We start from the raw sequence: 22,766 nt of genomic DNA, 5'->3' as shown, positions 1-22,766 counted from the left end.
GTCAGGCCCACACCTTATGGGCACTTGCAGAGTTTTTTATAGATCTCTAAATAATCGGGTCTCCACGCCGTTTCCTCTAAATTAAAAAAAATAAGAAAAAACCTTCTCCAAAATGATTACATACACGAAAAATCAGCCGGAGCCGGAGGGCTCCACTTTGTTCTCTCGCTGAATTTGCGTATCCCCAGCGTCACGATGAAGCAAGCATTCTTGAAGTGTGAAAGCCGTCTGAACAGTACTTTGGCATTTAATACTAGTCACATGCTGTTTTTCCGGCGCAAATGTCATATGCTTTCACAAGAGCGTTAACTAACAAAATAACAAAAAAGAACTTACTAAATAATGACGTACAAAATAATTACAGTATTGTAATTTTCCGTCCATTCACTATTCACATTACAAAAAATAGTGTAATTAATATTTCAAAATTGAACATTTTTTCTCGAGTACATTTAGAGGCAAAAGCCACCAAAATCTCCAATTTATGTCTACCGTGGCACATTTACTCCGATTTTTTTGTTGTGACATAAAAAATCACAAATTATACCGGTTATGGCACATTTACCCTCAACCATTTCTTATGACATCAAAAATCCAAAAATTGTATCCGTGTAACATATTTACCCTCCGACAAGATTTCATCAGATGATTTTTTATTTCGCTTGAGTCATGCGGTCGCCATATGTCAACGCTGTTTGCCTCCCGTCGTCTATATATGCAGATTTTTAATGGTGCCCATTGGCGAAGTCTTGACGGAAGATAAATGTGTCCCACATGTACAAATTTGAAATTTTTGATATCACAAAAGAAATTTACGAATAAAAAAGTCACAATGAATAAAATATAGGGTTTTTGGTGGCTTTTTTTTCTTATATTGAAATTGATTAACTTAATGATAAGATGCAAAACAAAAACCACTTGGGTATCTGCGCCTTCTAGAACCCAAGCACAACAATCAAAGCGACTGGCCGGAAAAGACAAAGACAGACATGTTGGATTTTTGTGTCTAGTAGGAAATACTAAGTTACCTCTCTTTGATGTTTGATGGAAAGCTAACAATCAAACATCTCTATCGCGTGGGACTTACAAGTCAACTACTGGTCGCGTGTCCAACGGCTGGCCTTTCCACGTCTTGGTCGTGTCTCCAATGATTACCATCTAGAAAGAATTCTCCTAATGATAACAAAGAGAGGAAATCTCAGTAGACTAAAGTCTCATAAATTTGAAAAGAAATTTAGGAAGGCAGTAATTTTCCTTTACTTTTTTTTACATAACCCACGTCTGTAATCATTGATTAGAATATCCAAATTATAATTGCCCAATTAGTGATAATGAAGGTGAGTTGTGTATATAAAAATAGAAGAAGTGTGTAGATTGCGTACCATATGAGAATTCACAAATCAAGCCAATCGAGTGATGATGAATTTCATCCTAAAACAACAAAAGCAAAAAACAAAAAATTTTGTTTTATTTTGAACAATGTCAATTACATTATTAACAAAATGAGCTTATACAATACTTTCTCCTAAATGATCTTGTATCGTTTTATCCGGTTAACGAAATTTTAGTTATCTCTGAGCGAGGTAGACATTTATGAGTTCAAATAACCAAATCATTTTAGACGATCATATAATGCTAATCTTATTAACAAGCGAATTTATCGACCATGGTTGCAAATTCACATAACCTAACAAATATCTTGAGCTAGACAGGAAAAATAACCGAAACCTCTCAAATCCATATGATTTACTTTGGAATCTAGAAAATTACCCAATTAACTCTAAACCTACTGCATATAAATGATGTTCAACACAAATACAAAAGGGAGCAGCACGAAAAAAGCATGGCTTCCCTTGTTCAATTCAAGATGGATCTTTTTAAACGATCAATGCTAGGGAACACAAACTTTTTGGGGTAAATAGAAGGATATTTAAACGTACTATTTTATCTATTTAGCAAATTATCTAATACGATTAATTAGATGCTGAAATAAATGGAATCCATACCCTTAATGAACTACTTATGATCTTTCTAGATCACTATTCTCATCTCTAGATCTGTCTTTGGATAAACTTTTAAATTTATGAAACTGCGTAGCTTTTGTTTATAAGTTTTATATCCTCATCATCGAAATAAGTAGTCAATTATTCGCAAAAGGTAAAACTACCCATATCAACGATAATTTTCTGTACAATTTTGATTGCGCAATCTGTATAATCAATATCTATTCGTTATTTTCTGCATGGACAAGCTCGGGAGCTCAAGACATAACACAAAATGACAAAAAGTAAGGCCGGATGTGTCAAGTAAAGTAGTATTTTTGTCAGCTTGATTGAAGTGATTACACGGAAATGAAAACTTTATTGAAGAAACCAAGTCCAATTCCCAGTTCACACGGACCTAAAGATTTCACATCACTGCACGTACATGGCAAATTCAGAATTCACTTGAATATCTTAGATAATCTCCACTCGTCCTTAATCCGGACAAAGATCATATCCTCCATAATACTAGAACCTTTTTAGCACACGGATGGAACTTCCCCTGTTACAAGATAGACCTATTACGTAAAAGACGGAATACCGAAGGATGAAGAAAATCGAACGCTAGATTGAAGTGACTCAACTTATGAGACCGATTTCACAGGTACAATAGCAGGAAATTTTACGATAAGATCAAGTTGTATGATGAAGATTTTAATCACACTCAAGTCCTCATATATCTTGGCGCCCAATTAAGCTCGCTATGTATTCTCATGCAGTGTTGCTTTTTAATTCATTAGATGGGCGTCCGGCCCCCCTAGCTGGGCGTTTGATCCATGTCTTGTACCTAGTATGAACATTTTGGGGGCGTATATTTTGAAGGTATCGGATGTTTGCTTTTGAACACGAGCACAATTTTGAATTGGGTTTTGTTCAACGGGCTCAAATTCAAGTATACAAGCAAATTTTTACGAATATATAGTGCGCTTTAGTATGATGAGACGACCTTGCAAAGTGTTGACTTAATGAGCAGGGTTACCTCACATGTCAAAGGCATGCACAGTCACTCAAGTCATTTTCCAATCACAAATGGTTGTAGGATCTATCTCAAAGAAAGGAGAATTCGAGACCCCATTTTCCGGAAAGAAAAGGAGTATTCGAGAAAAGGGCTTGATTTCCTAATGGTTTCGAGATAAATGACCCATTTAGCATTCACCGGTCGAATTCGAGACTCTACGTCCGTACCCATTTAGTATCCATATTTTGACACCACTGTATTTATTCTGTACACATGCATCTAGTTAAACCTCACTCATGAAGGTGAGATTGTAACCTCTGAAATTCTTTGATTGAAAGACGTTACTATTTAAATACGACAGCTACTGCATCCGAATCAAAAGGCGAAGTTCCAATAAGGAAAGTGTTATTAGGAATTTGCGCAACCCCTTCAATCTATTATTCATTCTTTCATAGTGAAGCAACTCCCCAGCTCCTTCTAGGTAGGGCATATGCAAAACCACAAAAAATTTTACTAGCATAACAATTTTTGACCTATTGTGAGAGTAATAGCAAGTGGTGATTACACTTACCTTTACCAAAAAAAAAAAAAAAATAGCAAGTGGTGAGTCACAAATTCTTGACCCCACAATAATTTCCATTTATTTTGTGTTTATTTTTTTCTTAGATCAGATTGTTGATCTCACAGCGAATTAAGAGCAGTCACGTAAGTAAGCTGTTCTCACCCAACAAATGACCACATCACAATTTTTCTTCTAGAAGCTCTATAGCCAAAGCTGCTCTCTATATTTTGGGGAACCCCAACCACCGTTTCTTGTCACCTTCACTCAAACCTTATCACCACCGCCATTTAGCCCTCCATCAACTCTTTTTCATCCTCCCTCCCAAAGAGAAAGGAAGGAAACAAAACAAAAACAAGAAGAAATGGGCTCCGAAGCTCAAGAGCTTCACTTCCTTCTCATCCCTCTCATGTCCCAAAGCCACCTCCTCCCATTCACGGACATGGCCAAGCACCTCGCCGAGCGTGGAGTTTCCGTCACTGTCGTCATGACTCCTCTCAACGCCCTCCGCTACGAATCTGTCTTGGACCACGCCCGAACATCAGATCTCGACATCCACTTCCTGACTCTTCCTTTCCCATGCAAAGAGGCCGGCCTCCCCGAGGGCTGCGAGAACGCCGACTCGCTCCCCTCATCGGACCTCATCACCGCCTTCTTCGATGCAAGCAACATGCTGCAAGGGCCCCTCGAGAAGCGCCTCGAAGCCATGGAGGACAAACCCAGTTGCATCATCACTGACATTTGCTTTCCTTGGACTACTGATGTTGCACAAAAGTTTGGCCTTCCGAGGATCGTGTTCCATACCATTTCTTGCTTCACCCTCTTGTGCTCTCACAGCATCAACCGCTCCAAGGTCATGGAACGGGTCAAGAGCGACGATGAGCGGTTCGTCGTCCCGGGCCTCCCAGACAAGGTCGAGTTCACCAAGGCCCAGCTTCCGCAAATGATGAAGGACGGCCCAGAAGACTTGGAGGAACTCCTGGACAAGTTCAAGGCGGCCGAGCTCTCAGCCGACGGCGTGATGGTGAACTCCTTCGAGGAGCTAGAGAAGAGTTACGTGAAAGGTTATCAAAAGGTAGCGAAGAAACTGTGGTGCGTTGGGCCTCTGTCACTCTCCCCAGGGGTCGACTCGGCCAAGCTCGACAGGGGCAACAAGTCCTCGATCGACCCGAACCAGTGCCTAGATTGGCTGGACTCTAGGGACCCGAAATCTGTGCTTTACGTGTGCTTTGGTAGTCTTTGCCACGTGTCGGCCTTGCAGCTCGTGGAGCTGGCCTTGGGGCTTGAGGCATCGCACTGTTGCTTCATGTGGGTGATAAGGAAAGGCGACCACTCACAAGAGCTAGAGAAGTGGCTCTCGGAGTACGGGTTCGAAGAGAGGACCACGGGGAGGGGCCTCATCATCAGGGGATGGGCCCCTCAAGTGATGATCCTGTCCCACCCATCTGTCGGCGGGTTCATGACGCACTGTGGGTGGAACTCGACGCTCGAGGCGGTGAGCTCCGGAGTGCCAATGATAACCTGGCCCATGTTTGCGGAGCAGTTCTACAATGAGAAGCAGATCGCGCAGGTGCTCCAGATCGGAGTGAGCCTTGGGGTTCAGAGGCCGGTGGAGTGGGTGGAGGAGGATAAGGTGGGCGTGATGGTTAGCAGGGAGGCCGTGCAGCACGCGATCGGGAGGCTGATGGACGAAGGAGAGGAAGGCACCGAGAGGAGGCTGCGGGTGAAGGAGTTGGGCAAGGCCGCGAGCCAGGCGGTCGCGGAAGGCGGGTCATCCTACTTCAACCTGACTCTAGTAATCCACTACGTTCAACAGATGCTAAGTCGCAAGAAATCAACGTCCAGATTAATGAGACATTACTAGTCCTCCACGACTAGATTTACACCCAACACCCCCCCCTCAAATTGAGATTAATAAAGACTCTAAGCACTATACTTTTGTTGTAATTAACCATCCACTCTTGATAATTTAGTATCCGTTTAACACGATAGTAATGCATCAACCCCGTACATGCTAAAATCCACCGAATTCATTGGGTCGCACGCATGTGGTATCGCTCCCTTTCAAAGATAAGAGAAATTATTCAGTAAACCTAGTTCACGTAATAAAGTAAAGCTGGATCGCTGCATCTAGTCGAACGGAAATGAGATTAGTTATTTTTTATGCGGGAGCATCTAACTTAACTCCATCAACAAAGCCAGCACCATCAATGGTCATTCAACCTAAAGTAGAATTCGGTCGTAACTTGCTTCTATGGATCATCGATAAGGAGACCATCAATTAAAGGGGTTATCAATTCCTCTTCGATGATACTCTTGTTTATCGGTAAGACTCTTGTCGATAAACTAACAAAGCCGAAGATGAGGCTTTTTCTCTTATCGATTTTATTGGTAAGACTCTTGTCGACTTGTCTATCTTGCCGTTCAGAAATCCAATATCTTCTTGACAAGATTAGTGGCTGATTTCGATACGGATCCATAATATATTGATGGGAGGTTGTTCCAAGCAATTTCTTATGACATTCGGTGATCTCTTGAAGTGAATATCCTCTGGTCAAGGCAGGAGCACGAATTTGGGGAGATAAAACGCAAGGCTCAAGATTTCAAGTCTCCATGTGCCATCAATGCTTTGCTGAGTTCTTAGGTCTTAATTGTTTTGTGAGTCTCAAGGGTCAACATCCTTAGTTCCTAGGTATTTACTACTTTCTAGTTCCTAAGTCCTTAAATGGTTGGGTAATTCTCATGTCTTTTAATGTTTGGTTATTTCTTATGTCATAATTCCCCTATAAATAGAGGAAAGTCCTCCATTGTAAGGTAGACCAGACTTTGATGAATGAATATATGAGATTTTCCTTTGTGTGAACGAATATCTTTAGAGAGTGGACAACTCCTATATCGGTTTCTTTATCCTTGGAGAGTGGATTACTCCTTGGTGGTGAGCCAAGAAGCACTTTATCCTCGGCTGGTGGTTTCACTTTAAGCCCTGGTAGTGAGCTTCTCCTATCCTGAAATCCTTTATCCTTGGCGGGTGGCTTGTCCTTTAAGCCTCAGTGGTGAACTTCGTCTATTCTGATCTTCATTCTCAGTTGACGGCGCGTCCTTTATACTTTGGTGTTGATCGTAATTTATCATTCAGTTTCCTTTTACCCTTCGATAACTATTCCGCAAACACACACCATCCATATACATAATTCCGAAATCCCCATTTCCAGAATCACTTGCCCACACACGTATCAATTTCTAATGGTCCATGTCCAGTTTATGCATACCCTGAATTCAAGCAATGGTCTCTTCAATGATAGGCAATTATTGGGGGCCGGAGGGGAACTTTTTTTTATTGAAAGCACTCTAGTGATCATGGGAAGTGCTGCAAATGAACATGGGCATCTTTAATATGTCGACAACTTTTTGAGTCTCACACAGAACCATTGTCTTTGCCATGCAACCAAAAAGAATATGTATCTGGGCCCTCTTGATCTGACATTTGTTAAACATACTCCACGGAAAATAATTCACTTTTTAAAGTTAAAAAGTGACAACCATTGTATTGAAAACTTCAAAGTTTTCTTAATTAATTATTTAATCGCCGCTTTAACTACGCTCGTTAATAAAACCCCATAAATGAAGCATGAGACAAGGAGAATTTTTTTTTTGTCTGTCCTATTTCTAATTCTCTACTCTCTAATTTTTGTTACGCCTCTTGCAGAGCGCGGGAGTCGAACTCCGTACCTGTGATACTAGCGTCTCCGCATTTTGATCCTTTTACTAACAAGGCCGCATGTCTAGAGTCGACAAGGGGGAATTTGGAACCTAGCGTTTTGGACATGTACTTGTGAACATGCCACAACACTCGTCCCGTCCGGCGGTGTCTCACCATATGGAGGAGCAAGGGACACCAGGTATTCGTGAGACAGATGGTGTGTTGTCGTAACTCTAGAATGTCCCCACCTCTTGGCTCTATTTAAGGCCATACCTTTGCACCTGCCGCCCCATGTAAAGAAAGTACCTAGAAGTTATGGATGTCAGTGGCGGAGGTGGGTGATCGTAATTTATTCTGAATCTTTTTCATTGAAGTGTTTTATTGTGAACGATAACATATATAGCAATTTAAGAGAAGTCCAAATCCGATCCTGTTAATATATCTAATGGCTTAATTCTAAAAAAAACACCAATTTTAGGTCGAGGGACAATTCTAGCCCGAATATTTTTTTGTCCCATAAAAAAGCACCAACTTTAGGTCGAGGGACAATTCTGGTCCAAACTTTTTTTTGTCCCTTAAAAAAGCACCAATTTTAGGTCGAGTGACAATTCTAGCCCCAATTTTTTTTGTCTCATTAAAATTCACTAACTTTCATCATGATCTCAAATCTGGCCCCCCGTTGACTTTTACCATTGTTTGAGAAAAAAGGTTATGGTGGTGAGCTTGGCGAATCTCGTCCATGGTATCTGTCGACAGGCGGTGCTCAGCTTCAGATTACGTTGGCCAAAGAGATTCAATCTTGAGATATTTTTGACTTGTCAGTGAAGTGAAGGAGACGAATAGTTTCACTGTTATTCTTCAAATTGTGGCTTAAAGAATAAGACAATAAATATTGCTTTAATTCCAGTCAGAAAGCCACGTGGATTTATTGCTAATGTGAAATAGTCAAGTTAGATAATCAATAGTTCTAAGTCAATGGGAGCCAGATTTGAGATTTAAGTGAAAGTTGGTACTTTTTTACGAGACAAAAAAAAGTTTGGGCCAGAATTGTCCCTCGACCTAAAGTTGGTGCTTTTTTTACGGGACAAAAAAAGTTCGGGCCAAAATTGTCCCTTGACCTAAAGTTGGTGCTTTTTTATAGGACAAAAAACAGGTCGGGCTAGAATTGTCTCTAGACCTAAAGTTTGTGCTTTTTTTTTGGAATTAACCCTATATCTAACTGGATCCTCCTATATATTAACTGTTCCAGGCAACAATATGTGAGATGGGTCACCTTTACACTATGCGAAATGGACAAGTTGAGGTCTATGTGTTGGGAATGCACAATAAAAACCCGATACCTTCACCTGGAGATTGTCAAGGGATCTCAAGTCCGATCCCGTCAACATATTCAGTTGTATCTATCTTCACTCAAAATTTTAAGTCAATGAATTATGTACCAATTATGATATGTTACCCATTGATATTTAATTTTTTTTAATATAATTCACATGCGCATCTCAACCTCATGCGAGACGAGTAAGTTGAAAAAGAGTCATTTCTTTGTAAAGCTTATCATTTTAACGAATTTGGGTTATTTTAGGAAGGGTGGATTCAATTATACGTGTCAACGAGTTCGAATTTGATGCCCTCATTGATGACATCCTCTTGTCTATGGTGTCAGAGCACCTGCCATTGCAATTCGGTCTGACGCAGGACATTGTGCATGGTGGTGGCCAGTGCAATACAACTGCGGGTACTATGTTTAGCGTGCCATTGGGCACGGAGGTTGGGACAAATGAGTAGTATTCGTGCAATAGTAAGGCAATTTATTCCCAGCGAAACATGATGGTGTGGATGGTCATGTCGCACCGGATTAACAGGGACATACGGCCACACGCGGCACGAAGGTATGTGCACGTATGAAGGCAATGTTAATCGAGAGAAGTGGTGTGCCGAATAATCGATGTGATTTTTCGCTAGAAATATCTACTTGATTCATAACTTAGTAGTTAATGTTCAAATAAATTTAGATCTAACTAGACCTCGATTTTGATCAAAGTGCTGCCGTGTTAACCATTCACTGGTGTGATTTGTTTAAACTGGACCCGCACTGAGCTTTTAGGACGGACCTTGTAGCTGTCCCCATGGACACACATCCCATAATGCCCTCGGTATTCTGCAAAACGAATTCATACAACAGCAAGTTATTAGTAACATCAACAATGTTGAGAAGCAATAACAACTCTCGTCTCAATCATAAGTAAAAACAATGACAATTAGATGTCGACAATAGCTAGTTTAAATATAGATTAATGCAAACATCCATCATGCAAAGTAGAACCTCTAGTCTGTTTGACGGTAATGCATCGCACTCAGAATCATATTGAGACAAGACTTGCAGCAGATCAGTAAATCCATCCATGGTAAGACACTATTAAAAAAACATTGGAGAAACGGTGTTGGACCTCAGCTTCTAAGTATACAATCGAACGTTATAATCCTCGTCCTCAAACCCATCTGCGGTAAGATACCATATTGAAACATAGGTAACAATGATCTATACACAAAACCAGTTAGTAGGAGAAATTTGTCAGTAGCTTGATTTTTCTTTGTTCACTCAAATTGGTGGCTTTGACCCATAATATCTCCTCTTGACAATTTCACTCCTATATCTCCTATAGTAGAATCCTACTACAACAATAAAAAACAGACTCACGCAAGAGAGAGAGCCCTACAAAGCACTACTAAGACTGGATTTGGTTCAATTTTCCCAAAGAGTTTTAGGGAAATGCAAAACAGTTTAGCTTAATGGGTGTTGACACCTAATTTTTAGCTCGTTTTTATTATATTTTCAAAAAATTTCAAAATTAGGTCTAGTGATCTTGGCCAAGCCTAGAAACCTATTTCTAAATCAAAAAATAATTTTTTTTAGCATTTTTCTGCATTTTTTCTGAATTTCTTTTAGTTTAAATAAGCAAGAAAATCAAGAAAAATAGTAAATGCAATCAGAAAATTACATAAAAATAGTCAATAATCTTATTTTAAATCCAATTTCATAAATACACTGTCAATTTTATAAAATCTCAATCGGGTACATGTTTTTCCCAAAATTGGGCAAAATTTAAACCCGAATTGAACCAAAAATTAAATTAAATTTTTTCTAGACATTTTTAGGTCATAGTGTCTTCACAGAAATTGATTCTAGGACCTTTAATTGCATAGTGGTCAATCAAATTGCACAATTTGATGTAAAAATAAAAAATCCCCAAAAATTGATTGAAAATTAAGAATTTTGAACCTAAATTGGGAATTGTGCCCAAAATGAAATTTTCAAAATGTGAGACTATCATTTTTAGGGTTAATCAGGTGTGGGTTAATCAGGTGTGGCATCAATTTTGCCTAATCATGTCATTAAGACCTCGAATTGAACAAAACCCTATTAACCCGAATATAAAAATGAGAAATTCTTGGGCACAATTATAATGAAAATTGGGGAAAATTGTATGTTTGGGTTCGGAATATGCTGGGAAATTCAATTTTGAGGTTGAATTTCGAAAATTTGGTGGAAATTGGGTTTAATTCGTGAATTTACGCAAAACCGGAATTTCCGGGTCGGGCGGGTCGACCCGACCCGACCCGAACAGTGTCGTCTTCTTCACCCGGCCACTTAACCCATGAGAAAACCCAGAAAAAAATCACTCAAAGCCGCGACTTCATTGATCACGTTCGAATTTTTTAGCACGTTTTAATCGGTTTTTCCAGCTGAATATTATCCAGCTGGCGTCGATCAACAACAAAAATCGATTAGAATTCGGGTCCAACCGAATTTCGAGCGAGAAATCAAGGATCAAAAACAGAGAAAAAACTGAAGAACAAGGAGAAAAACCTGTTCGAGAAAATTCCCGAGAGAAAAAAGAGAGAGAAAGGAAGAAAACCGAAGGAAGAAAGCTAGAGAGAGAGGGTCGGAGGTCCCTCCGTGAGTGATCGGCGCCGCCCTAGACGGCGGAGCGCCGGCGAATCACGAGTTGGCCGTGACCTGCCCTCGTCGTGCCGAGCCGGAAAACCTGATTGGGAACGTCTGAAACCAAGTGTCGTCCGGACGACTCCGACCTGTTCTGGTGAATCCAAGCACACCCGGGGGCAGATAAAGTGTCAAGGAACGTTCTATAGGCTGTAGATCACTTCAAAAAATTCATTTGGTTGTCGAACGAAGCAGGTAAATCTCCTTCGTGGTCACGGATTCCCAGAATTTCCAGAATGTGTTTTGGTTCAAACTTGTGCATTTCTTAGGTATTTTGCGACGTTTGATGCTCAAAACATGTTATGACTTCATTTTTATCGCTTGTTTGCATTTTGAATGGTGCATTAAACCCACCTCGCCGGAAAACTTGAAGCTTCGCCGGAGCATCACAGTGGCCTCAGGCCATTCAAGTCAGTCTCTCTAAACTTTGTTTGTTGGTTTGTTAGTTGTTAGACCCGATCTAGACGGCTAGGGCGGTGTAGATTAGGAATCTAAGTTCTGGAAATATTTGATTTTGGTTAGGCCAGGTTAACATTTTCGAACTCGGTTCTCACCGGCCGACGGAGGTCCGGCAGAGTTCCAGTTGGTATATTTCAATATCTGGTTATATGGAGAACATCAAGAACTAAAAATCAACTCTGAAACACCACCGGAAGGTCGCTGGATTTCAATCCGAAGTCGCGGCCTTGAAAACTCAAAACATGGAATCATGCACACCAGCTGTTTGAGAAAATACCTAAATGAAAAATGCTCAAACGACGCCGTTTTGGCGCACCGTGCCTGCCGGAGAGGGTAACCGGCGCCAGTGCCGGCGACGGCCGGTTCGGTTTCGGCCGAACCGGTCTGAACCGGTCCGGTCCGGTTCATCCCCCTCGGCGGGAAAATTCAAAATAAAAAAATCAATACAAAATAACAAAAATTAAAAAATTAAAAAAATTCTAAAAATTCTAAAAAATAAAAAATTACAAAAAAATCACAAAAAAATTAGATTTTTTTAGAAAATTCGAAAATTTTGCAGAAAATTCATAAAAATTAGAAAAATTACAGAAAATTCAGAAAAACACAAAAATTTTCAGAAAATTCATAAAAATTTCGAAAATTCAGAAAATACAAATAAAAATTTGAAATTTCTGAAAAATCAATAAAAAATTGAAAAATTGGAAAATTCACAAAAATTTCTAGAAAATCATAAAAAAAATCATTTCTCAGTTTAAAGAAAATTTTCCGAAAAAAAAAATCAAAAATTTTGAAAATCCACAGAATGATTAGAAATCATTGTGGCCAGTCATAAAAAGTGAAATTTGGATTTTCCAAAATGCCTAAGTGGCATAATTTGGAAAATTCCAAATTTAAGGCTAAAACCCTTAAAAAAACCCTAAACCCTAAAAAATGAAATGAACAAGCTATTAAAGCTTTGTTAGGATTTGAGTAGGTTTTCATTTCTAGTGATCAAATTAGGGTTACTGTGATTGATTTGCCATTGGATGTGCATTTGATTCTTGGATGTTTAATTGTTTGTCCATGATTAGATTAGTGAAATGACCTTAGGGATCCGTGTGATACGCTAAACATGCCATATCGTTCTTAGGTACCGAAAGGGCGTTAATGATCTCAATTTGGGATCGTTAACGTAATCAAGTCCCTTATCCAGAATCTTTGGTTCGTAGGATTGCGGTACTTCTCCCGTACCACAATTAGGTTTCTAGTCGACCTACCGTAAATGACTAGTGGCGACTCCAAGTTTGAATTTAGATCAAACAAACCCTGCTGTCACGTAAGGTATGGCCTGGGAGAGGCCCGTATAGAAAAATACCTCCATCCTAAGGCACGCGAGAGCGTGGCGTGTAACGGTCCGAATTTCGACTCAATTCCGGAATCAATAAAACGAGTATTATTTCTTATTTCATTTTAGCAAGTCTCGCCCAGAGCTGATCACTCTCGGGATACTGACCAAATGGGAATGGCTAATTAGGAAAACACGGTACGTGGACCAGGGACCCGATCGTCAACCTAGCACAGATTTCGAGAAACGATGAGGGAATATTTTGGACCAATGTAGGCCGATCGTGGGAAGGTGACGGATATGGTTTGGTCAAGGCCAACGACGTACGATCGGATAGCAGGTGATTCTGTACGACCGAAAGTACGCGTGGCCAACCGGTCTTGAACTTGAACCGAACGATCGAGACCTCAGGAACTAGCGATAATTCCTCTCGTTCTCCCGATAATCGAGGCCATGACGACTCGGATAACCTAGGTCAATACGCGTAACACCTAAACAGCGGCTCATTAGTGAGATACACTGAAATTTGAAATTGAGTAAGTTTTGATCGCGTAATCGGGCCCGGATTTCGATGTCGATTTTCGAGGGCTTAAGAGGCTATTTTTGAGAATCCGACGTCATATTATGTTGGCCAATCATGTTTTGGGTTAGTACGGCCGAAAAATGGAATTTCAACCCGGGGCCGGAAAAATGACCGTTTTGCCCCTGGCCTAATTTTGGGTTCCGAATTTTGGATATTAGTTGGGATAATTAAAAATAGATTTCAGCTCAATTATTGGACCCATTTACTATTATACCCCTCAATTATTGGATAGGATTGAATTAGGGCCATTAGATTAGGGGTGTTTTAGTCAATAGGCTTAGATCGGCGACATGTGGCGCCCACTAGCCACTATATTTGACCAAGTTGGACCCATTTCTCTCTCCTCCTCCCTCATTTGGCCACTCCTCCGACCAGCCCTCTCCTCCGCCGGTTTCTCCCTCTCACAGCCAAGGAACGCCAGAGCAAACCGCCGGCTGCCGGAGCTCCGCCCGTCGCCACCGTGTGCCGCCGCTGCCGTCCCTCACCCTCACCGACCCACTTTTCCCTCTCGCCGTCTTGCCGCTGTACGGTTCGGCCAAAGGACCGCCGTCCGTACGCCGCGCCGCCATGAGCCGAGCCGCCGCCGTCCGTTCGGAACGCAGCCGCCGATTCGCCGTTCATCGGCAATTGGCCGCCCGTTCTCGTCGTCCTAGCTTAGAATTAGGTGAGTATAACTTTCTAAACCCAGTCTAGGACAGTATACATTTTTAGATGGGCACGGTTTAGAATATACTGGTGCGACTTAAGGAGAATTTGATATTGGTAGTTCGAGGTTGAGATTGCGATTAAACTGGTGGATTATAGTGATGATCTAATAGTGATTTGGAGGTCGATGTTGGAGTAAATAGTGGCTGTCCATTTGGTGATTTATTGGGTTAAAACGGACAAATTGAGGTTTATGTGACTGAATTGCCGGGTATGCCCGGATTGACTGATTTATTGATTATTGTGCTCAATTCTGGGTAAATCGAGTAATACCATGTCGTGTGTTCATGTGACCGACTAATGCGCAGTGTGTTTGGCCAATTGATGGCATTGAGTAATTATGTGAATTGTGAAATACGCATTGGGCCGCACGGTATTAAATTGATCAGTTGAGTATGTTATAGCGACATGAATTGATGGAATACCTAAGTGAGATATGTGATGCTCATGTTGTATTGTATTGCATTGCATGGCCACGCACTGTATGCCGAGAATGAGGCATAAGTTGAGATTGTGCGAGAATGCGTGCCTGACATGAGCATGTGATCACCTAATCGCCCTGATGCGTGTTACGCTGTGTTCAGATAATAACTGGCTGTGTGTATGTGTGATCACATTTCGCCCTGATGCGTTTAACGCGGGGTGTGCCGTCCTCATGCACTTTGTAGCAGGACGATACCTGGTATGTCCGGAAGACGACCAACCTGATGCGTTTAACGCGGGCTCTGGTTCGTAAGGAGATCGGTGTTGCATCTCATGCACTTTGTAGCAAGCTAGAGACACTGGACCGAGAGAATGCGTTTTACGCGGGCCACGGAGTGTTGTGATGAGAACAGTGTTGCGCCTTATGCACTTTGTAGCAGGCTATAGACACTGGGCCCGATGCATTTCCCGGGTCGTAACGAATTAATAAATTGAGCATTGAGCCAGTGTGCAGTGTGAGCTAGAATGAAACATGACATGTTGAGGTCATTTGCATGCATAAGAATGCATGGGCTAGTATGCGAACGTGTGAGACTCAGTGATTGGCATGCGAAACAAACACTATTGAGCATGACCATGCGTGTGGCGTACGTGTGACTCTGCGTGCCACGTATGTGCCGTGATTGTTATATATCGAACTGTTTAACTTGCAGGGTCTGCGTGATGATCGATCTGGGCCCAAGGGCCTAGGTTATTGTTTGTGGATTGTGTTGGTTTGTTTATCAGAAGATGTATGTTAGCCTAGCCTAGGTTTAGGGGGTTTTACTCACTGAGACGTGTTCTCATTATTGTATAACCCAAACTTTTCAGACCCTCATCCTTGATCATGCGGGAGCTACTAGTACTTTTTGAGATCCCGACGCAGATCCAGCAGTCGACTAGTGTATTTCCTTCGGGCAATGGGGAAGCGTATATTAGGTATCGATCCGTGGTTTTTGTCAATGTTGGGGAGTACTTTTATCAGACTCAAGAATACGTTGCTTGGTGCCTTCGAGACACTGACGGGAACATAGGCCGACCTCTCAAGACCTTCGATGCCCCACTTGATGAGAATGGTTTGATGGCGCTTATTGTTGCTGACGGTGAGGTGATCGACCCCCAAGATGATCATGATTTGGATGTCCAGGATGAGGTGATGGATGGGGAGCCGCAGGTGATAGTGGAAGACCCTGATCAGTTCGCAGACAAAGAGGAGGAGATATTAGAGGCCATGGACCTAGATTCGGATGAGGACGGGGAAGTTGCAGAATTAGGTTCGAATGAGGAGATAGGTGAGATAGAACTATACCTGGACCTGGAGTTGGAGCCGGATTCAGAGGATGAGTGGGCTGCAGCACAGGATATGGAGTCAGAGGAGTCTGAGCCTCCTGAGAGTTCTTCGGAGGAGCCGTCGGATGGTTCTTCGGAGTCTTCAGACCCTGATTGGGAGCCCTAGTATAGGTCATAGGCCTTAGTTGGGAAGTTCGTACCTTTTTGACTGTGATCTTCCCTGTAGTTGGCCTAACCTCTCCCTAGCCACTTGCCCCTTTTTGATCTGGTGGCTGTTGACTGCTTTTGTTGTATGTTCTTATTGAACAAATGGATATTGTAAAAAGGTTTCCTCGTAGAAATGAAAATGTATATTTGTAAGTATATTCCTATTTGGATGTTGTTCTATCTTTGGTCTCATGTGTTTATATTGTACGGGTGTTTGTTTGTTGCTTCCGCATGTGCCTTATCATCTGTTTGGGTGTTGGGTCGGCGACGCGTTCTGGGAGCGTTGCATTAAATTCGACCAGAGGCGGGATGTCACCACTTCGTGGGGTACGGGGCGTGACATGGCGCGACAATGGGCTTTGGGAAAATGCAAAAATTGTTTGATAAACTTTACTTTGAAAAGCAACCGTTTGGTAGAAAACACATTTGAAAAAGCCCATTTGAGTGATTAATTTAAGCTTTTTAACTTTTAGTTTGTTTAAAATTGGAAAAAATAATGTCTGCAAATTTTATAATTTAAATGTTGACAATAATGTTAAAGATATGTATGAAAAAATGAAGTTTTCACCACTTGTCTTGAGTTTTCAGCATTCCCAATATTAGCTTTCACTTAAAAGCCCCTTGGAAATGATTGCTAAATGCCTCAAATTTTTCTCAAAGGGCTTTGGAGTCTTAAGGGATTTTAAAATGCTGACTAAAGGCACCTCAGTTTTAGGTCATGACTCTTAGAAAAATTATATTTGCTCATTTTTACTTCATTTTCACTAGAGGATGTCAAGTATGCTCGAACAGAGTGACAAATTTGACCCTTGCAAATTCCTAGTGTGAGCAGGGATCAGTCAAATCGATGCATCACAACAACCGCGATCGCCACAATGACCAGAATGATGCTACATCATGGCAATTGATGATGCATTATAGCGGCTGTCATGGCCGCTCGTCCATTCATTGTCAGTGACTGATGCAACATCAGCATCAATTCACTGGAGTAACGCAGCATCAATCTAATAAACAAAAAATTATACTGCGTTGATTGAGTTAGAAACTTTACTAATAATGACTACGACAGAGGATGAGTTAGATGATGGTACCTAAAGCGGGTACATCAATTCATTGATGGCATGTGACGGAAACAGATTCCTAAACATAATACAAAATTTGCGGAAAAACGTGCCCATTTTCATACTTGAATCACTGATCGTTTGAAGTATATTACATGAACGAACATACCTCTTTTGCCACAGATTAAATGCACCACTTGCAGGCTTCAGAGTTCTTGGCGGATTCCTCTGCGAAGCGGAACTTTGTTTGCACTTTGGGAGACTTTTTAGAACTACGTTCTACAGAGAAGATTTTTTGATACACAATCACGTATCTTCTGAATATCTCCCAGTTCAATTTAAACTGCCCTTAGCAGTTACTACTTTATCCGTAACCGCCTTATCCGCAAGTAATCCCTCAATGGATGATGGGCCGGCATGATAGATCATGGACCGGTCTTTCCCAACATGGGCGGCCCACATAAGATCCATCATCTCCCACTCGCACATGGTAGGCTAATCATAACTCTCTCTTCTCTGCAATATTCATACTAGCAAATAATCCGTGCGACCAGCATACTTCGAGAGCTCGTTGCGATGCATCTGTTAGGAATACATAGCAGCTCAAAATTGGGTACAACGTTTTCCGAGTAGATATAGTATGCAGTCCCCTAGATCAATCAATCACATTTATATCCCTTTTGATCTCTTTTAGTATCTCGTATATTGTATTCACAACTATGATTTACTTAAAATCATAATTGGTCGACCTGTGAATACAAACATAGAATGTGACATCATAATAAATTGATCTTCCTCTTTCCTTCAATCTCTCTATTTCAGTCCAGCTCGCTTTTCGAGAAATGCCCCATTAGATCGAATCATTCATGACCATTGGCAACATCCTAAGATAGCGAACACTGAATAGAAACTTTGAGAATAAGTTAGAGTCATGAGGGCACTAAATGCGAAACTCATATTCTCAAGAGTCTCACACGGCATAAAGTTGAGATCAAAAATTTTTGCCACTCTTATCGGTCGTCTTATGCATACGTAGTATGAAATACGTATTACGGTATTAACTCCTTTCCCGTGGAGTGTATGTCTTTACATTCAATACCGTACAGATGATAGTTCAGACATACCTAATGTCTAAACTTGAGTTCACGTATCTACTCCTCTAAAGTATCCATTAGAACTCACATCTGGCATCAAAGACAGATAAAGTAAAATATGTGGGTTATTTTACTTTCGGACATAGTAAATGTTATGTCCTCATCTTGGCACTTAGCTAAGGCAACATTTTTATTTTAAGCTTGAGCTCTCGATTATCACCTAGATAATAAGCCTAAAAATTGTCTCATCTCTATTTATCGCACAGTAAATAGAGGCGATTACCCATGTAAGTGGGCTAATCTCATCTGTCAGACATACTTTCTCGATATAATGCACTAAGCATTAAGATGCATAAATATTAAATAAATTCATAGGCATTAATAATGAGAGAGTAACTTCATTAAATGTGAACACTCAGGGAAAAATACAATATTCAGTACATCACTTTCTACGCAGTCCCAGAGATTTTACATGACCATAGAAAACATCTCTTGGAATTGGCTTCGTCATAGGATCTGCTATCATTCTATGCGTAGATATGTACTGCAAGTTCACATCTTTTCGTGCTACCATATCCTTGACAAAGTTATACTTGGTATCTATATGTTTGGTCTTGCCATGATATTTCGGATCCTTGGTGTATGCTATTGCTGCTTGACTATCACTATTGACTAACAATGAGTTTTCAGCACTCTTAGCAACACCTAAATGATCCAAAAATCTTTTAAGCCAAACACCTTCTTGTACTGCTCCTGACAACGCCACGAACTCAGCTTCCATCGTGGACAATGCTATACATGTTTGTTTCTTACTGCTCCAAGATATGGCGCCATTATTCAGTAAGTAAACAAAACCAGAGGTAGATTTCCTTTCATCTAAATCTCCTCCCCAATCAGCATCTGAGTAGCCTTCAAGTCGCAGATCCTTGCCTTGATAACTCAGTGAATAATTAGCAGTACCCTTTAGATACCTCATGATTCTTTTTACGGCTTTCCAATGTGCTTGACCTGGATTGGATTGGTACCTACTTACCATCCCAACTGCAAAACATATGTCAGGTCTTGTACACATCATAGCGTACATTAAACTTCCAATAGCACTAGCATAAGGAACACGTTTCATTTGTTCCTTCTCTTGTGGAGTCTTAGGACACAACCTATGGCTCAATCCTTCACCTTTTGCAATAGGAGTATCCATGGGTTTACAGTCTTGCATACAAAATCGTTCAAGAACTTTATTTATATAAGTCTCTTGCGAAAGAGACAATAATCTCTTGGAACGATCTCTTGAAATCTTAACTCCAAGAATATATGCAGCCTCACCCATATCTTTCATCTCAAAATTGGACGATAACCAACTCTTAATAGTATTAACCAAATCCATATTGCTTCCGGCAATCAGTATGTCATCAACATATAATGATAAAATCACAAATTGATCTTTGGATCTTTTGATATACACACAATGATCTTCATCAATCATTGTAAAATCAAACGCCACTATGGCATTATGAAAACGTATATACCATTGTCTCGAAGACTGCTTAAGGCCATATATCAATCTTAGAAGTCGACATACTTTTTGTTCTTGGCCTTTCACAATGAAGTCTACTAGCTGCTCCATGTAAATTTCTTCTTCTAATTCTCCATTTAGAAAAGTAGTCTTTACATCCATTTGATGTAATTCAAGATCCATGCTTGTCACTATTGCCAGAATAAGGCGAATTGAGGTAAATCTCACTACAGGAGAGAAAGTTTCTTCATAATCAATTCCTTCCTGTTGATTATACCCTTTCGCCACTAGGCGAGCCTTATATCTTTCTATTGAGCCATCGGATTTGCGTTTTATTTTGAGAACCCATTTATTCCCAATAGCTTTGCGTCCTTCTGGAAGATCAACCAGTTCCCAAACATGGTTTAACTTCATTGACTCCATTTCTTCTTTCATTGCAATCATCCATTTTTCTTTGCTAGGGCAATTTAGAGCCTCATTTACATTCCTTGGCTCGTCTTCATTTTGTGGAGCGATCATGAAAGTTTCCCCTTCAATGTCAAAACGTCGTCGGGGAATACTTTTGCGACTTGTTCGCCGTATGGGAGATTGTACACGTGGTATATCATTCTCCATTATGCTCCCACTTGGATTAGATAATGACGAAATCGTCTCATCAAAAGGTTGCAATTGAGATTGAGTCGAATTCAATTCCTCACTTCTCACATTGCTTCCACTTGGACGAACTTTATCGATTTCACTATCAGGATCCAAGGTTTCAAATAGTGAGTAGTTCTCACCTATTTCGCCCTTCTTAGGAAACTCATTCTCTAAGAATGTGACATCTCGTGATTCAAATTCAGTTATACTCCCACTTTCTTGCTCACCTATAAATACATATCCTTTTGAGGCTTCCGAATACCTTATGAAGATACTCTTCTTACCTCTAGGACCTAATTTCCCATACTTATGAGAAGATTCATGTGTATAAGCGGCACAACCCCAAGGTTTTAGAAAACTCAAAACGGGTTTTCTACTTGTCCATAACTCATACGGAGTGGAAATAACCGATTTAGAAGGCACACGGTTAAGTATGTAGGCAGCAGTTAATAAAGCATCACCCCAAAAGGTGATTGGTAAGTTAGCCTGCGCCATCATGGACCTAACCATTTCTAGTAGGGTTCTGTTTCTCCTTTCCGCAACACCATTTTGTTGAGGAGTATAGGGAATAGACAACTGTCTTTCTATTCCCTTTTCATCACACAAATTTCTGAACTCATCAGATAGATATTCTCGACCTCGATCGGATCTTAATGCTTTTATTTTCTTATCTAATTGATTTTCCACCAAGTTCATAAATATCTTGAAGCAACTAAAAGCCTCAGATTTATGAGAAATCAAATAGACATATCCGAATCGAGTATAATCATCAATAAATGTGATAAAATAAACAGCCCCATGTCTAGCCCTCACATTCATTGGACCACAAATGTCAGAATGGATTAACTGCAAAGGAAATTCAACTCTTGTTCCTTTTCCAAATGGTTTCCTTGTTATTTTCCCAGCTAGGCAGTGTTCACAAGTGGGCAAATCGACTTTTTCAATATTGCCCATTAAGCCTTCTTTGGCTAATCTATTCATTCGTTGTTGGCCTATATGGCCAAGCCTAGCATGCCATACGTTCACATCATTATCACACGAAGTAGAAGACGTGAAGTGGGAATAACAAACATTGACATTTACAGAATCAACATCCAGTACAATAAAACCATCTAGAAAATAACCACAACCATAATAACTCGTACCTAAATACAAGTCAACACCATTGTTATGGAAGTTCAAATTAAAACCAAGCTTAATCAACACTAAAACAGACACTAAGTTCCGACGAATTTCCGGAGCATATAATACATCATGTAGGAACAAAGTGCGTCCACCACGCATAATTAATCGGCAAGTGCCAATTCCTTTAACCTCGCTCCGGAGTTGTTCCCTACATAAATCCATTTAGTTCCCGTTGGAACTCGTCGAATTCTATGAAGGCTTCTCTATCCTTCGCTACATGGTCTGTTGCTCCCGAATCTACGGTCCACAAAGGATTAGACTCAGTTAAAAATACAGAACTTGACACATAGACAAAGTTCTCAAGAATGCAAGGGGAGTTTACCTTCTTTGGCTCGCCGCAATCGCGAGCGAAGTGGCCCTTCTTGCTACAGTTGTAGCATTTCACCCTCGACATCTTCTTAACAAAAGAACGTTTTCCTTTGTCATGTTGATTAAATTTTGGTTTCTTACCCGAAGAACTTGCTCCCTTGCCTTTCCACTTCATAAACCTTTCGACGCGCTTGCGCTTGGAGCTCGAAGCCCCATGTGAGCTAGAACCAGCATAATAGATGTCGGTTTCTGGTTTCGCCGCCAAGAGGCGATCCTCTTCTAACTCAAGATGGCGCATGGCATCTTCAAAGGTCTTGATATTCTCATTATGGGTCAGGTGCACCTTCATGTGCTCCCAGCTTTGAGGCAAGGAACGGATCACTCGCTTGCACTTCTGTTCATCGGTCGAGAATGTGTCCAAGATCTTTCATTCGCGATCATGTTCGACATCTTTCTCGGGTGTTGTTTCATGGACTGACCATGAGGCTTCTTATACGAGTCAAACCTTATAGTGAGCTGTCTCAGCTTGGTCACCGATGTATGACCAAATCTCGCTGCTAATGCTTCCCACATCTCCTTGGCATTCTTAAAACGCCTGAACTCTCGCATGATATCATTCTCCATGCTACTCAGCAATGTGATGTGAGCAAGGGAGTTCTTCCTTTTCCATACA

General features: G+C 40.8%; 2 protein-coding genes across 2 annotated transcripts; one reads left to right on the top strand and one right to left on the bottom strand.

Annotated features, from left to right (window-relative positions):
- The first annotated feature begins 3,801 nt into the window (after positions 1 to 3,801).
- Positions 3,802 to 5,449, top strand: LOC115675324 (UDP-glycosyltransferase 73C3-like). Its single transcript, XM_030597930.2, has one exon. It carries the CDS (start codon positions 3,924 to 3,926, stop codon positions 5,421 to 5,423), a length of 1,500 nt encoding a protein of 499 aa, XP_030453790.1. The 5' UTR covers positions 3,802 to 3,923; the 3' UTR covers positions 5,424 to 5,449.
- Positions 5,450 to 21,990: 16,541 nt separating this feature from the next.
- On the bottom strand, positions 21,991 to 22,404 carry LOC130135151 (uncharacterized). Its single transcript, XM_056303609.1, has 2 exons — positions 22,107 to 22,404; positions 21,991 to 22,021 (listed from the first exon to the last, which is right to left on the bottom strand). The coding sequence occupies exons 1-2, from the start codon at positions 22,389 to 22,391 to the stop codon at positions 21,998 to 22,000; spliced, it is 309 nt and encodes a 102-aa protein (XP_056159584.1). The 5' UTR covers positions 22,392 to 22,404; the 3' UTR covers positions 21,991 to 21,997.
- Positions 22,405 to 22,766: the final 362 nt, after the last annotated feature.

This window comes from Syzygium oleosum, unplaced genomic scaffold (assembly GCF_021117445.2).
Source record: "Syzygium oleosum isolate NSW1041296 unplaced genomic scaffold, Sole_v2.1 Sole_v2.28, whole genome shotgun sequence".
NCBI classification, from domain to species: domain Eukaryota; kingdom Viridiplantae; phylum Streptophyta; class Magnoliopsida; order Myrtales; family Myrtaceae; genus Syzygium; species Syzygium oleosum.
This window is presented reverse-complemented; position numbering and strand designations above follow the sequence as displayed.

Coding starts and splice junctions, on each gene's coding strand:
- LOC130135151 (XM_056303609.1), bottom strand. CDS start 22,391: ATGCGCCATCTTGAGTTAGAAGAGGATCGCCTCTTGGCGGCGAAACCA. Junction 22,022..22,106: donor ATTGCGGCGAGCCAAAGAAG/GTAAACTCCCCT, acceptor TGTGGACCGTAG/ATTCGGGAGCAACAGACCAT.
- LOC115675324 (XM_030597930.2), top strand. CDS start 3,924: ATGGGCTCCGAAGCTCAAGAGCTTCACTTCCTTCTCATCCCTCTCATG.